Source organism: Pelecanus crispus, chromosome 11 (assembly GCF_030463565.1).
Source record: "Pelecanus crispus isolate bPelCri1 chromosome 11, bPelCri1.pri, whole genome shotgun sequence".
NCBI classification, from domain to species: domain Eukaryota; kingdom Metazoa; phylum Chordata; class Aves; order Pelecaniformes; family Pelecanidae; genus Pelecanus; species Pelecanus crispus.
This window is the reverse complement of record NC_134653.1, coordinates 25,933,389-25,948,323: the sequence shown is the minus strand read 5'-3', so window position 1 is coordinate 25,948,323 and position 14,935 is coordinate 25,933,389. Positions and strand designations below refer to the sequence as shown.

At 39.6% G+C, this 14,935-nt stretch overlaps 1 protein-coding gene across 1 annotated transcript in view; it reads right to left on the bottom strand.

Moving 5' to 3' along the window:
• Positions 1–3,230: 3,230 nt before the first annotated feature.
• CCDC60 (coiled-coil domain containing 60) overlaps positions 3,231–14,935 on the bottom strand; it is a 68,032-nt gene continuing 56,327 nt past the window's right edge. Inside the window, exons 9-14 of the mRNA XM_075718946.1 lie at positions 10,539–10,629; positions 9,826–9,924; positions 9,266–9,388; positions 7,708–7,839; positions 4,787–4,976; positions 3,231–3,329 (exon numbers count right to left, since the gene is read on the bottom strand). Of these exons, the coding sequence (XP_075575061.1) occupies positions 3,231–3,329; positions 4,787–4,976; positions 7,708–7,839; positions 9,266–9,388; positions 9,826–9,924; positions 10,539–10,629 (734 nt within the window). The remainder of the gene's footprint in view (positions 3,330–4,786; positions 4,977–7,707; positions 7,840–9,265; positions 9,389–9,825; positions 9,925–10,538; positions 10,630–14,935) is intronic.

Here is a 14,935-nt window from a genome sequence, read left to right as displayed (position 1 = left end):
CAATTCTCATGCAACCACAAGTTTCTGCCCTGCTACTAGTGAGACCCAGGTAAACGTTCTTACTTCAGTTTCACAGAGGTGTGATCTGAGGAGGGTGGTGTTTGGATGACACTGGGAACACATCAGGCAGTGGGAAACAGGATCAAGATTCTCTCTCTGTGAGTTCAATGTCTGCATCCCCCAGACAACCCTCCAGTGAGTGAAGTAAGTGACCAACCCAAGCTTGCACAGTTTGACTAATGGAATTTGTGAATGGCTGGCCCATTAGCCGAAATTGCAGAGGACCAGAACAGAATGGGAGGAAGGATGAGCAGACAGAATGCTAATCCAGCAGCTCTACCACATACTTTGTTCATCTTCAGCAAATTGCTTGGACTCTTGGTGCATCCATCTCCAATGTGTTAAGTGGGTTACTTTGAACCTACCTTGCAAGGGTCTACAGAAGCAGTGAGTCGAAGATTGTGAGATGTTCACAGAAGCATTTGGGAGAATCCAAGATATCTGCAGGAAAAAAGCCCAGAAGTTTAAAGATAAAAGTCTTCTTTTACCTGGGTATGGACCTTTCACCTCTTCATATTGTTTCAGTCCTTTAAATTGGCAAAGACTTGAGTAAGGTTGAGGATCTTACCCGACAAAACTGTAAGTTTGTCAGGAACCAGGAAAAGGGAAGCGGCTATTTTGCTCCAGAGGAGCTCTTCTCCACGTGAGAGTGAAAGAAACAAGAAGTTTTTCACTAGGCTGGTGCTGGAGGAGGAGAAAAGATGATTTATTTTCTTTTTAGAGGAGAAATTCCTTTTGCTACCTGGTGGCAATAGGATTGAGAAGAGGCATTGTTAAAACAAATACATACTTAAGATATTTCATAATTCACAAAAACATTAGAGACTCCTAATGATAACTGACTGTGGAAGGAATGTACTAAAGATAATAGGCACCAGAATATCTATAATGAGGAGCGAAGGCCAAGAGATCTCTAAAACAAGGAACATCTATCTTTGAGTGTCAAAACTCCCCTTTACTCCTCTTTTACTAGTCAGCAAGATCCACTAATTATTGTCCCCTAAGTGAACCAACTAATTATAATATGAAAACCACACCTCTGTTGGAAGAACTACCCACCTCCAAAGGGAAACCCCTACTCACTGAGCATGCGTAGTGATTTTAAAGGGAGCTCTGTCTTTAAATCGAAGCGAAAGTAGAAATAACCAATGACTAACAAGTAGGTGTTAACAGTAGGAGTAGTGACTTTGTTTAATTGTATAAATATGTGAAGCAAGGATAATGGGGTGTGCTAGCTCTGTGGAATTACCACCTAGTACCCATTTCTGTGCAGAAATGGAATAAAGCAAATATCTCCACTCAGTGTGTGAATTGGTTCTTGCACACCAGGTAAAGAACCCATCTTTGGGACAACACTAACATTCACCGCTGGCATCCTGCTTTGGGAGCTCAGAGAGCTGCTCAGACATTAGCTAATTACATTTGGCACAATCGTCTCATTTTACATGCAGGAAGACACATTAGGTCGTATGGTCGGCTGGTATAAAGTTTTTATTTTGGCAGCATGGCTCATGTACTCCAGCTGAGGACAAGCCCCTTTGTTTCCACTTCTTATATGTAAGGAAAACTCACAACCTTTTATCTGCAGTTCCATATAGTGAGGAAGGACCAATATAAAAGTTTCCCTTTGTGTAACCACAGTTGAACCAGGAGCTCCCAACCTGCTAAATTAATATTTGTTTTTGTTTGTATGCAATATCAGCTGTTACCAGAGTAACACAAAAGCACTGACACTGAAACTTGACTCAGATTGTGATCCCAAAAGAACAGCAGAACTAGGGTTTCTCAAAACATCTGCAGGACTGCAAGGAAGTTAAAAAAAAAAAAAGGAAGAACACAGTGAACAGTGGCACTGAGGTCTCACAGGTCAGAATGAGACTTCATCCTGCTCGTCTGGCAGAAGCATTGCCACCAATTTCACTGGGCGCTAGATCAGTCCCACAGTTTCAGAGGAAAGTTTGCCACTGGATTTTGAGAGGGAAGGAAAGAGAAGGGGAAAATATGGCTTCATTCTATGATTCACTACCTGTACAAATGCTAGCTTATCACTGCCACATACAGAATGAGAAAAGTGGGAGTACAACAGAACTTTAAGAGCTTACTTTTTTCTGATGGCTGTAAGTCAAAGAAATCTGTGTTCTTGGCTCTTTTCCTTGAAAAACATTTATTTCTTGATAAGGAGAAAGGTGACAAAATAAGGCCATTAATCAATAAGATATTACACATCAGTGGTCACTGTACTCACCTGGACCCTAAGCTGGCATTGTTTCCCCTTATTGTGGCTGAAGGATCAACAGCATTTCTCCCCAGTTGTTCCTCTGGAAGCTTTGACAGGCAGGTAAGCAGCTCATTAAGATCATCAGCTTAGAAGGTCACTGGGTCACTGATTCCATCACCCAGCCATTGTGACCCACCACGAAACACACGATTAAGCCCAGGCAGGTTCGCAAAGGTCATGTATTTATCACTGTCTGTGAGTTCAGGGATGTCATTCTACTGTCTTACCCAGCAGAGTAATGGCAAACATATGCTAAGGTCATTGGGAAAACATATCTTCAGGTGAAAACCTGGGAAATGCATCTAAGGGTGCTTGATTTTTCAATACTGATTTTAATAAGGCAAGAATTAATCCGTAATCACAGAATAACTACAGAATAAACTCAATGTAAAAATAAAACATCCAAATTACAAAAAATGAATTAATGCAAAAAAAGAATTGTCTTAAAGCTTACAACTACCCTGCGCTTGGGATATTTTTTATAAAGGAGAGCTAAAATGAAGAGCAGAGACAATGCTATTTACACATGGAAATCAGTACATCTGTACTGAGTAGATGCTTGTTATACTGAGGTACTCTTAGAGGAATGTCTGAAGAACGACCTGGCCTGTGATTAGAAACTCAGTCTTCATCCTACATGGTTAGATAAGATTGAAATTTGACTGTGAGTCCAAGACATCATACAGAAAGGAGCAACCCATATTTTGCTTTTATTTTCCATGCCTGACTAAGGCCAGTGGAGCACTGTAGAGGGACAAATTCCAGTTGTGCAAGAGTGGTCAGTGGGACTTCCTGAAGTTAACTCCCCTTCCCCAGTTTCAGATCTCAACAGGCAGTAATTTTCTGCTTGAAGACAGTTGTAGCTGGAAAACCATCTCATCTGGCCATTTGATCAAAGGGTGGAGGACTGTGCACCGAGAGGGGCTACTCTTGTCTGAAACCACTTGCTGAAATCCTCTTCTGGCATCTGCACAATACTCTCACGTACAAACTGAAACAGAAGAAGGTTCTTTCCTGAGCTTTTGATTTATGTGTGAGAGAGAGATAACATGTGGGAAAATCTGACCATTATGACAACAGAACAAATCTAATGGCTTCTGCAAACAGTTAGTATAGTGCTTTACATCACCAAAACATTTTTAATGCAACTTTCAGAAGAGCTGTATATGCTCTAAAATGAAGTAAAATGAAAACTCTACAATCTTCATTGTAATTTATATCGTGAATCCTTCCAAGTCAAGTCTTCGTGTTTTAAAGTTGCAGCTATCTTCTACCTACCACTGCAATACATACATTAAAGCAACTTGAAATGCAATAAGAGCTTCATCTGGAATCTCTGTTAGTAGCAGCCAGATCATGTTCAGTGATGCTCTCCTTGCTCCTGAAATGCAAGTTTCCTTTACCTATTCCAGTTAGAAGGAGCACCAAGGTCCTCCTTCCTCTGTGGCTATTTTTGAAAAACGTATAAATAAGTAGATAGAAGATTCAGCCATGCTCACGTGTTTTTCTCTATTACTACTGCACTAATATGAGGGATCAAAATGCAAAGGCAATAGAATGGAAACAGCAAAGAATAGATCTAAAACCAGCAAGCAACAGAGACATATATTGAACATTAAGGCAAGGCTGCCTCTCTGGTTAGTGACTATGCACATTAGGGCACAAGACAAAACGGCTATTTTTATAAGACACCAAGAAAATACAGGTAGTCTGATCTCAACATGTTGGATGCAAAACCTTTGTCTTTGTAAGGCATGATAACACTCGATATATGTAAGAAGCACAGTAATCTGCTGCCTCTTGGAGATTTCTGTTGGTCTTGTAGATTAGGGGAAATAACTGTGATGAAAACAAAAGACACAAGGTGGCATCATTGCCATTTTTGTAAGTTAGTTACCTGGTTAGACTACATAGCGGTATACATTCTAAATGTATTCTCTTCCCTTTCTTGTGTCCTTCTGTTTCTGCCAGTTGTTTCTAGAACTACAAGAGTTGAAGCCAACTTAAGATCTTGAGAAGCAGATTTTTTTTTTAATGTTGCTGAAGCAAAACAAAGATATCTGCAGAGTTCCTGAATCAGTGATGTAATACATTACTTGAATAGCTCATGGATGTAACTACTGGGAATGACAGGCCTCTTCAGGGCACAGGAAGTGAATGCTTCTCTTTGAGTGTCCTAAGAATTTATGACAGATGTCACTTTCACCATGGCAGTAAATCAACAATGACATAATAATAAAATGATACTGATCAATAATTCAATGCTTGTCACAACATCTTTCTTCTGAGGAGTTCAAAGTACCTCGTAAAAGGTGAATAATAGCGTCTTTATTTAATGAGATCCTAAATGATTTAATCTGGTAACTTTCCACTGCATGAATTTCACCCATAGGTGCCTGCTTTCCCCACTCTCATCACACAGAAAATCAAGAACTGGACTCATCTCACCTCCACAGCTGCAGCAATTTCTGGAGAACACAGCTCCCACACCTGTAGATCAGCCAGAGCCTTAAGAAAGGTGTCTGGATGAATTTTCAAGTCAGGAATCTTGCCATATTTTTCCAGTTTCTTTAAGATTTTCTGTACATAATGGTCACTCTTCACAGACTCTGGGAGTCTGGCAAGCAACACAGGAAACCTTTAGCAGAAAGAACAGCAGCAATAAAAGAGAAGCCTTGGGAACAAATGCATACCTGATTAATAACTCTGGGTTTGCCTGGCATTTCTGCCACTTCACCACCTCCATAGCTTCCACAGAAAAAATGGCTCTTCAGGGAATGCAATACTGAGCATAATTCTGAGTGAATAATGTGAAAGAGCTTTATTTTATTGGACTTGTGCACCAATTCCCTTTGCAGGGCATTGAAATAGATGCTTCTTCATTGTTCATGTAAATTTTGGATGACAAACTTGGGTATGAAAGCAAATTATAAAATCCTAACATGTTTCCATTTTACTACAGATTTGTCCTCTTCATCTTTTGTTTAGCCTCTACAGTTTGTGCAGTGCAATCAGTGCCTGATCTGATACACTTTCTGATTCTCTTCACTATCCCTTTTCCCTGTGCTATCACCATTCTCCTCTCTCTATGCTGACATAAATCTCTATGTGCTGACACAAGTGTACTGTAACACGCAGTCTTTACCATTTCACTCTGAATATAGAGATACAGAAGGAGAATTACACATTACAATAAAAATAAAACTCTTGTGAAAAGACTGTCTTTTTTTTAAATGTTCCGTGTAAATTCTGCAGTGCTGCTTTGACAGTCCTAGAGACTGACGTTCCAAACCTTTCTAGACAGTGCATGACTGGGGTGTGCTGTGGCTTTCATTGCAAAGGGCTGAGGATTGGGAAACACATCAGTAGGAAGTGCTGCCTCCCTCCAGTTTAGGATACATGTTCCTGGGACAGCAGGAGCAGGGTCAGGAATTTCCTCCTTAAACCAGTAAAAAAGGAAACATGTAGGTTCTATGTCTTCAGTAGGGCCAGTTCTACACTCAGTAGTACACTGCTAGTATGGGTATGGCTGTATAGCCAACTCCTTATTATCACCAGCTAGATTACCCGGATTACTGTAATCGTGTCACACACAGGCCTTTTATTACCCATCCATACATTAAGATATTTTATTTGAGAAAGAAACCTTATGTTCAGTGTACTCTTATATCTCACTGTTCATATTTTATATCATTTTTGGTTTTTCTCACTTCATGAGAGAGACAAGACAACTAGACGGCAGCATATACTAGTAAAGTGTTCCTACTGTGATTCAGCTTTCTTGGCAAGGCAGTGTTTGCAAGACTGGGAAAAAAGAGCCCTATTGTAAATGAAGTAAGTAGTATGGTGAAAGCAATTTCTCTGTCATGGCTTTGTGTCTCCACAAGGGGGTTGACCAGCCATGTCAGAGATTTCACTCTTCATACCTCTTGTGAATAGCACTTCACAGAAAAGGCCTGGCACAGAAAGCTATACTTGTCTAACTGTGTTGGCATAGTGAAAGCAAGACAGCCTCCTCGCTATGAAAGCACGATTTTCACATGAAGGAACAGCAGACTTGTAGTACTGTTCTTGCATAGGGGGAAAAGTAAAAAGCCATGCTGGTATGGTCTCCTTTATACTCATGGAGCTTTGCCCAAGGCTTCTTCTAGCAGAACTGTTAAGTATGAAAGCAAAATCACACCCACTCCAGTTTCAGGGCTTATTTACATGTTAGATCTTAAATTTGGGGGACAGTGGGAATGTATATGTTTGACAATTAAAATCATATTTCTGCTAGATAGGCCAAGACTAGGTTTATTCATTAACACATGACTGACGTGTTCCTGGGCCACCTGTATTTTGAACCTGAGATTAGAAATGGACTTTCTGTTATCTCAAATTATGAAGGACAGAAGGCTTACTAGCAAGGAGAGCAAAAGAGGGCAGGCTGATAAAAAAAAGTTCCATGCAGTTTACATACTCTGTAATCCCATGTCCAAGGAGTTCTCATGGACAGGGCAGCAGGTAACATGCTGTGAGCTTGCTGAGGTATTCTGGGAAGCTATTTCTGGTGTGTATCTGGAAGCTGATCGCTGGATACAGCTAATATCCTTTCAAACATAAAACACTAGTAATCTGCAAAATTGCTGTACTGGGAAGCATTTAGGTGATTACTCTACTTGCCCTTGTTAAGTGTTGCAGTATTATCCATGTGCAGTTCATAAACACTGTGTATTTGGTTTGTGTGGCAAGGTTTTGGCAGCGGGGAGGCTACAGGGGTGGCTTCTGTGAGAAGCTGCTAGAAGCTTCCCCTACGTCTGATAGAGCCAATGCCAGATGGCTCCAAGACAGACCCACTGCTGGCCAAGGCTGAGCCAATCAGTGACAGTGGTCACGCCTCTGGGATAACATAGTTGGGGGTGGGGTGGGGGCCGCGGGAAACCAACCCAGGACACAAACTGCAGCTGGAGTGAGAAGTGAGAATATGTGAGAGGAATGACTCTGCAGACACCGGATGCAGCGTGTTTTACATACTTCCTGGAAGAAGTGTCCTATAAAGCTACATGCTGGAGAGGGTGTGCAAATACAAGGACTGAGTGCTTTTTGCCCAATATAACTGGAAAGGAACTCTTATTTATCTCCTTTCTTACCATTTCCAATTAACTGATTTGCTGGGTAGGCTGAGATCTGCCTCCTAGAGATTTTATCTATATTTTTGTTGCTACCAGTTTGAAAAGCCTGCATTTCCAGCAACTGATTCAATGGTTTCTAGTGCTACTTTGCTTTGGGGAGAAAAAAAGAAAATTAAAAAAGCTTTTTGTACTAAAGACAGAACTCTGGGACCCTGACCACCTTATCTGAACTGAGGGTTTCTGTAAACTCCTTACCAGTTTAGTCCATCTTCATCACGTTCTCTTTCGGCTCTCAGGCCCAGCTGTCTTATTCTTTCCATGTCTCTTCTAAAACACTTCAATTGTTTCAAAGCCTGGTATTTTTGACAACATCGCTCTTCCTGCCTCCTACAAAAAAACGTTGAAAGTTAAAGCTGTGTTTTAAACATTACCATACTTCTGCATAGTTGACTGGGAAACAGAAAACAGAAAACAATGAATGTGAAGAACACATTGTATGTTCAGTCTGTGGACACTAATAACAATTTTTGCTTTTGCAGTGTTCTGTATACATTCATATTTCTACAAAGATATTAAAAAGTGTTTATGTTTTATATCAACTCTAGGCTGTAGGTAAGAAACAAACTTCAGAATCAAAACATTTAAACTGACATTCAACCTCCAATTTCTATCAGGTATCCACTGCTTAAAAACAAAGAGAATACTGCACAGTGATTTAGGGTAAAATATTATTTAAAATACAACAGAAGAGAGGTGGAATAGAGTGACCCAAGCTAGAATTTCGACCCAGAGACTGGGCTTACGTATGCACTCCTACAAAAAGTACCACTGTATTATAACAAAAAAAACCCATCTGCTTTTCTTCTCCTACAAAAAGTACCACTGTATTATAACAAAAAAAACCCATCTGCTTTTCTTTCCGTTAAATTACTTATACTATATCCTGCCAAACTGAGGTTTCATCTCCAAATGCCGATCAAACAGAATACGCTTGTGGGGCTGTATGGAGAATTGTAAAATAGCTGCAAGTAGTAAGCTTCCATCTGACTTGTCCTTCCATACCGCAGGATGCTGGAGTGATTAGTTCCTTATGCAGTCACAGCACCTGCTCAGGGAAGAAAACAAGGACCCAGCTCCAGATAAAGAAAGCTCTGGGGACAAAAAAAAAAATCTAGAGTACAAAATGGAACAGAAGAATGTTAAGAAGGAATAAGTGAGAGGCAAAAGAAAACTGCCTATAACACCCTTCAAAACAGCAATGTAGAGAAGGTCTGATGCTTACTGAGACAAAAGAATTTGCACAAACGTCACAGATTAATGTTTCTGGGTGAAAGGAAAAGGATGACAGGCTTCGGCTGGTCAACAAGGTAGAAATGTCACTGATCTAGGAAAAGGCCTTGAAAGAAGACATTGCAACTGCTACTATAAGAAGGTCAAAGTAATGTTGAAGAACAATACAGTGATCTCTGAACTGAAAACACAAGACAGCCATATATATTGTATGTGACCGAATTTACTGCTGTCTTTGGATGAAAAGGACTACAATGTCCAAAGTAAATATATCCAATGTTTTTTTAGCAAACTACTTCCAGAAAAGTCATTCGGAAACATCCCAAACACTGCTGTAAATATTTAACCTGTAATATATTTTTTTGTACACAGTCATAAAACTTTCTATCATCACCCCTATATTCTTATTTTAATGTCAATCCATATAAATGCATCTTTAAAGGGCTTGAAGACAAGTCCTAAATCTGGTCAGAAGCAAGGTGTGTAGTATTTTAAGAGTATACAGAAAACAGTCTCTTCCTACCTCTCAAGGCGCTCTAGAGTATCATGTAAACAACAAGCTGCTTCTTCACGTACTGCTATGAACTTTTGCCTCATATCAGCACACAAGTTAGCTTTCCTTTTAATGAAAGAGCTGATATTGCAGCTGCAACTAAAACAACACAGAAAACTCAAATGAACATCTTGCAGTAACCATTTTCGGTAAGCACTTGTGTTGCTCAAACATACAGCAATGTGAGCCCACATAAATTTTGAGATCTCCTTATTCTCAGTAAAAATCCAAATTTAATATAATTTACATTTTTTTAAATTAACCAAATTTATGAAAGAATTTTACAAATAAAAAAATTGTAAATTATGTTAAGTTTGCATTTGTACTGTCTTTCATCCCAGTCCCATCCTTCCAGGAAAGTGCCTTCACATTGCATTGAAATGTGCTAAGTGTGCTGCAAGGTTTTGCTGGCCTGCTCTGGTCTCCTGTAATAAAATGCTCTCTGACATTTGCATGCCAAACGCTTTCCACAGATAGAGCTGAGTTTATACAGCATATAATGTGCTTCAAAACCAAACTTGTACCCTTACCCCTGCCTTCTGGGCCTTTGCTTCCTTGATATTATACTCTCTTGGTCCTTAATGAATGGCATGTTTACTCTGTAAGTCTTCTGAGCCACTAGCAACAAACTGTAAGACACAACAAAGTTTAAAATAGCATACAGTATGGCTTCCCCAGAATGTGAAAAATTCTACATAAAACATTCTTAATATTGCAGACTTGCTGGAGCTATCCAGGTACAAAATTTATTTCTCTTGACCTCAACTCAAGGGAAAAAATGCTTCAGCAAAGTCTAATTGTAAGAATGGTTTGTCATGTTGATCTTATAGCTGTGGAAACCACCACAGAACTGAGTAATGAGGGAACACATCTAATATACGCTTAGCTGGAAACGTTATAGAGACACAACTGAAAAATGCAATGGTAGAAACAAAAACAATTCTACAGGAATAAGATAGAATATTGCTTTTTCTACAAAGCTGTTGGAGCATAAGGTCTCTTCCATTTGCAAAGGCAAGATTAATGGGGTATTTTCCAGAAAATACATACTGCTTGCACAGCAGTAAAATGCGCTATTCTGCCACCCATGCCAAAAGATGTAAATGTCATCTGAATTCACCGAATGCTGAATTCAGTTGTTCGGGGCGGGGGATGGAAGGAGAGAGAAAAAAAAAAAAAAGCATAAGCTCTGTCCTGATGAGTTGCTTCTCCCAGTCATTCAGAAACCCATCAGGTAACGTACTGTTGCAGTCCAGTCTTCTTAACCATATCTTCTTGCTTATGGACATCTTTTGACACCTCTTTACGTGTTATCTCGATGACTTTCTGTAGGGCTGATAAAAAAATTGCTGTAAAAACATGCCAACTCAATAGTGCACTCCTCTCTTCCTTGCAGAGAGGATACCATATATGCTGGCCTGAATGAGACATCCTAAAGAAACCTGCTATTTAGTATTTCTAAAAATTAAAGTTTCTTCAAAAAAAAGCAGCTTTTTAAAGAGGTTTCAAGATAGGTACCCAAACAGGAATGCACCCAATTCATTAATTGCTTTTGAAAACATGAGCTTTGTTCTTTCAGCTGTGAAAAAAACCCCATCAAATAGAAGATACTAAATATTTTTTATGTTAGATGCTTATAAAAATAGCGTATTAGAAAAACAGGTAGATTTGAACTATGCAGAAAGTCTATTTTCAGTTCCTGTACTGTGCTGTTAGCATTCTACTGGCATAACTGCTACGTCTTCTGAATTTCTAAGTCTACTGTATCACTTTGCCATTCTTCTTTTAAACACGGAATCACAGAATGCTTTGGGTTGGAAGGGACCTTTAGAGGTCATCTAGCCCAACCCCCCTGCAGTGAGCAGGGACAGCTTTAACCAGATCAGGTTCCTCAGAGCCCCATCCAACCTGACCTTCAATGCTGCCAGGGATGGGGCCTCCGCTACCTCTCTGGGCAACCCGTTCCAGTGCTTCACCACCCTCATTGTAAAAAATTTCTTTCTTATGTCTAGTCTAAATCTATTCTTCTTTAGTTTAAATCCGTTATTCCTTGTCCTGTCACAACAGGCCTTGTTAAAAAGATTCTCCCCATCTTTCCTGTAGGCCCCCTTTAAGTACTGGAAGGTCGCAATAAGGTCTCCTTGCAGCCTTCTCTTCTCTAGGCTCAACAATCCCATCATATGGAACTTAATACGTTTAACATCAACAGGTATCTAATTACCTGTGTGTCTCCTTATCGGAATCCACTAAAACTTAAGACATGTCCTCAGGTAGCCCTTTATTGGCTATAGTTTCCAAATTATCCACCCTTGAGCAGATCTCTCTCACTACTAACACTCTTTACTCTCTTTCTGCCTTCCAGTGTAATGTGAATGGTTATATTCTCCTCTCTCTTCAATACCTGGAAAGCCAATTTAACTCACTGTTTTCCTTCAAACATCTCAGTTTTCCTTCCCACTGTTGTTTCATTCCTGCTTTGATGCCAAACCCCTGGAGAGACACTGAGATGGCCATCTTCTCTGCGTTATTCCCTCCAGTCACTCATGCAGTAAACCAACTGTCACACTTGTTATAAAAAATCCCAGTGTTAGCCGTCAAATTCTAAGTCATCCTCTGAGGTGCTCAATATGTCCTACATGGTAATAAGTTACATTTTACTGAACACTCAACACCTTGAAGTTGTAATCCCCAAATTCAAAAGGTCCTTTTCCTACATTTTTGTGAAGCACCTCATATAGCATAATGGAAAATGACTAATGAACATTGACTGTGTTAAATATCAGCACAAACTATTTCTACTTGTTAGAAGTACAGAATATTATACTCTGAATTTATAAAAGTAAGACATGGATGGAACAAGTTGCTGGGCACCAGCTAATGGGCTAAAATTTTAAGAACCAATACTTATAATAAAGATCATCTATTTGCTATGACCAGGTGAGTTTCAAGAGTGACACAGTCCCAGTCAGAAATTCTTAAGTTCTAGCACTGACTGGTTCTACTGATGGCTCCACTGTGACTCTTACTAGTCTCAAAGTGTAAGCCTGTAAGATGCTGGCTATGCCACTGGACCTTCTAGAACAGAGAAGCAGTTTGAATACAAAGGCTGACCCCCACAGGGTCTGGAACCTGACATCAATATGGGCAGGGAGCCTCTGCTCAAACTGAGCTAAGACTGCATACAAATCTCATCTGTTCTTGGCATGCAGTGTCAGAACCCTTCTTAGAAGAACCCAGTCCTTTCTATTTATGGTTGCCATTTGGGCAGATTGAGTAGCTGAATATCTGAAACCCATCTACTCTGCAGACAATGGTGTTTTGGGGGAAGAGGGCTATACTAAGCAGTGGCTGCATTTGATGTTTTCTCCAAGATCAGTTGAGTTGTCTAAAGCCAGTCCTGAAAGCAGATCTGTTGGCAGATTTTGGAGGGAGATGACAGGAAGCAAACCAGGGCTAATGCCACAAAGACATAGCTCCTCTTTTTGGCTGATCAACAGGAACAGAGGGCACAATACATCTCTGCTCTCCATTTTGCAGCATTAGAACTTGGTCCAGTTCTCCATCTGGAGGAACTAGGAAAACAAATACTCAAGCTTGTCCATATTTGTAATATTTTTGAAATACTAACCTCCATAGCTGTGAGCTAGTCACACATTAATTAGAAAAGAAAAAAACAGCAAAGAAGAACGTAGTAATTTCACCTGACCTTTATTTCTATGCCTTAGTTAATCATCTGTGAAATGGGGTACTAATATTCACCTGTTTTGCAGGGATCTAACTATGATAAATCAATTGAAAAGACATTGACCAATCCCAAAGAAAAGCCCCAAGTTCAGGTATAAGTTTTATAATGAAGATCCTTTGCACAAATATTTATACCTTCTCTTTTAAAAGTATGTTTTTGTCTGAGAATTCAAAGCTAAACTGCTGGCCGAAAAACTTTGAGGATAAAATCCAGTTAGTGTTTAATCTCTCAGATACAGGTCTCACATTTTACTTCTCAGTGTATGTCATTTGAACTGATCTGCATACACACATTCTTCATCACACAGAAACCATGAAAAATTAGGCTTCTATTTAGTACTTTCATAGCATATAGTCTCTGTCTGCACAAAAAGAGAATTTTTTTTTTTTTTAAATGTGATGAAGGAAGCAAGCTTAGAATGCTAATCTGCTTTGTAAAACCTTTGACTGGTTAGATGGGGATGAATGATAAATGAGACTACCTCAGCAGTGACCTGTTGCTATACCACAGCTACAAGGACTGCAGCTTCCACATTTAGCTTTGTCAGCATGATGTAACATTTAAACTTTTGGACTGGTACAGGTCCTCACTCAGCCACAGCACTGAAAAATTAAATTTGTATAAGCAGACATTCTACAGCAGCAGTCCCCAAACAACAGCATCTAAATTACAGTTGGACAAAAGGCTTTGAGTTAAGAATTCTTTCCTTAAAAGAAATCTTTCTGTAAGTCACACTCAGCTGTATCTACTGAATAGCTGCCTACTACAGAATCTCTTTCCCACTTCTTAAAAAAAAAAAAAAAAAAAATATATATATATATGCACGCATACATGTGGGTTAGGGTTGTGTGTGCTCTCAAAATTATGTTTGTATGAGTTACATGAAGCTTTGTGAATTTGGGGTATAAGGCTACAGGGCACCTGTACTTGTAATCCATTTCTGATTTGTCCATGAAGCATCCTATGAAGCATCCTGGATTAAACATGATTCTAGCAGCTTCAGAATTCATTACAGAATCCAAACTTTGCTACAGAGCTGCCCTGCAGAAACTAACTTCCCATATTTTTTTGAGCTAGGAACATAATCCTTGAGAGGACCAGACTGGTAACTCAGGCTAGTCCCCTGAAATCACAGGCAATCATGTGATAGATGTTCCAAAGGGTACACTGAACATCCTTCCCATACATCCTGCATACAGCAAGATATTTCTTTATGTCTCACAGCAAATGGAAGCGCCAGGCTGTTACAGCTCTCAAGATTCAAATCTCATCTCACACACAAACCAATTGTTCACCTACATCTGTAAACAAATTGCTTGAAATTATAGGTTTGAATTCTCCACTACTCCCATTCATGTCATAGGAAGGCCATTCATCTGCGCTCAGTGCCATGGGCAGCAGCAGCTGCGTAGGTAGTATATGACATTAGCGCAAGCTCCCCGATATACGCACCCAGCTTCTGGCAGTCTGATCCTAAAGATGTTTCAGACCCAGAGAATGTGCCCATTCATTTACATTTATGTAACATTTAAGAGCAATTAATTTTCTTCTGTTCATTTAAATTGCCTTTGGACTTGAATATACTTCCAGCAATATATTGTAGCAATTATTTCCTAAGTTTAATCATGCATTGCATGAAAACACTTCCCATTGCTTTAAATTTTCTGCCAGATAATTTAATTTGGTGTGCCATAAATCTGGTGTCAAGGGAACTTGTGAATAACGACTCTCTAATAACTTTTTTCCATGCACTTCATGATGTTACAGAGATCTATCATAACCTTGTATTCAGCTGTTTCTTTACTGCACTGAAGAACCCCAGTCTATTTCATTGGTTCTCATCTGGAAGCTATTCCGTATCCCTAACATACCTCACCACTTTTTTTTTTTTTTTC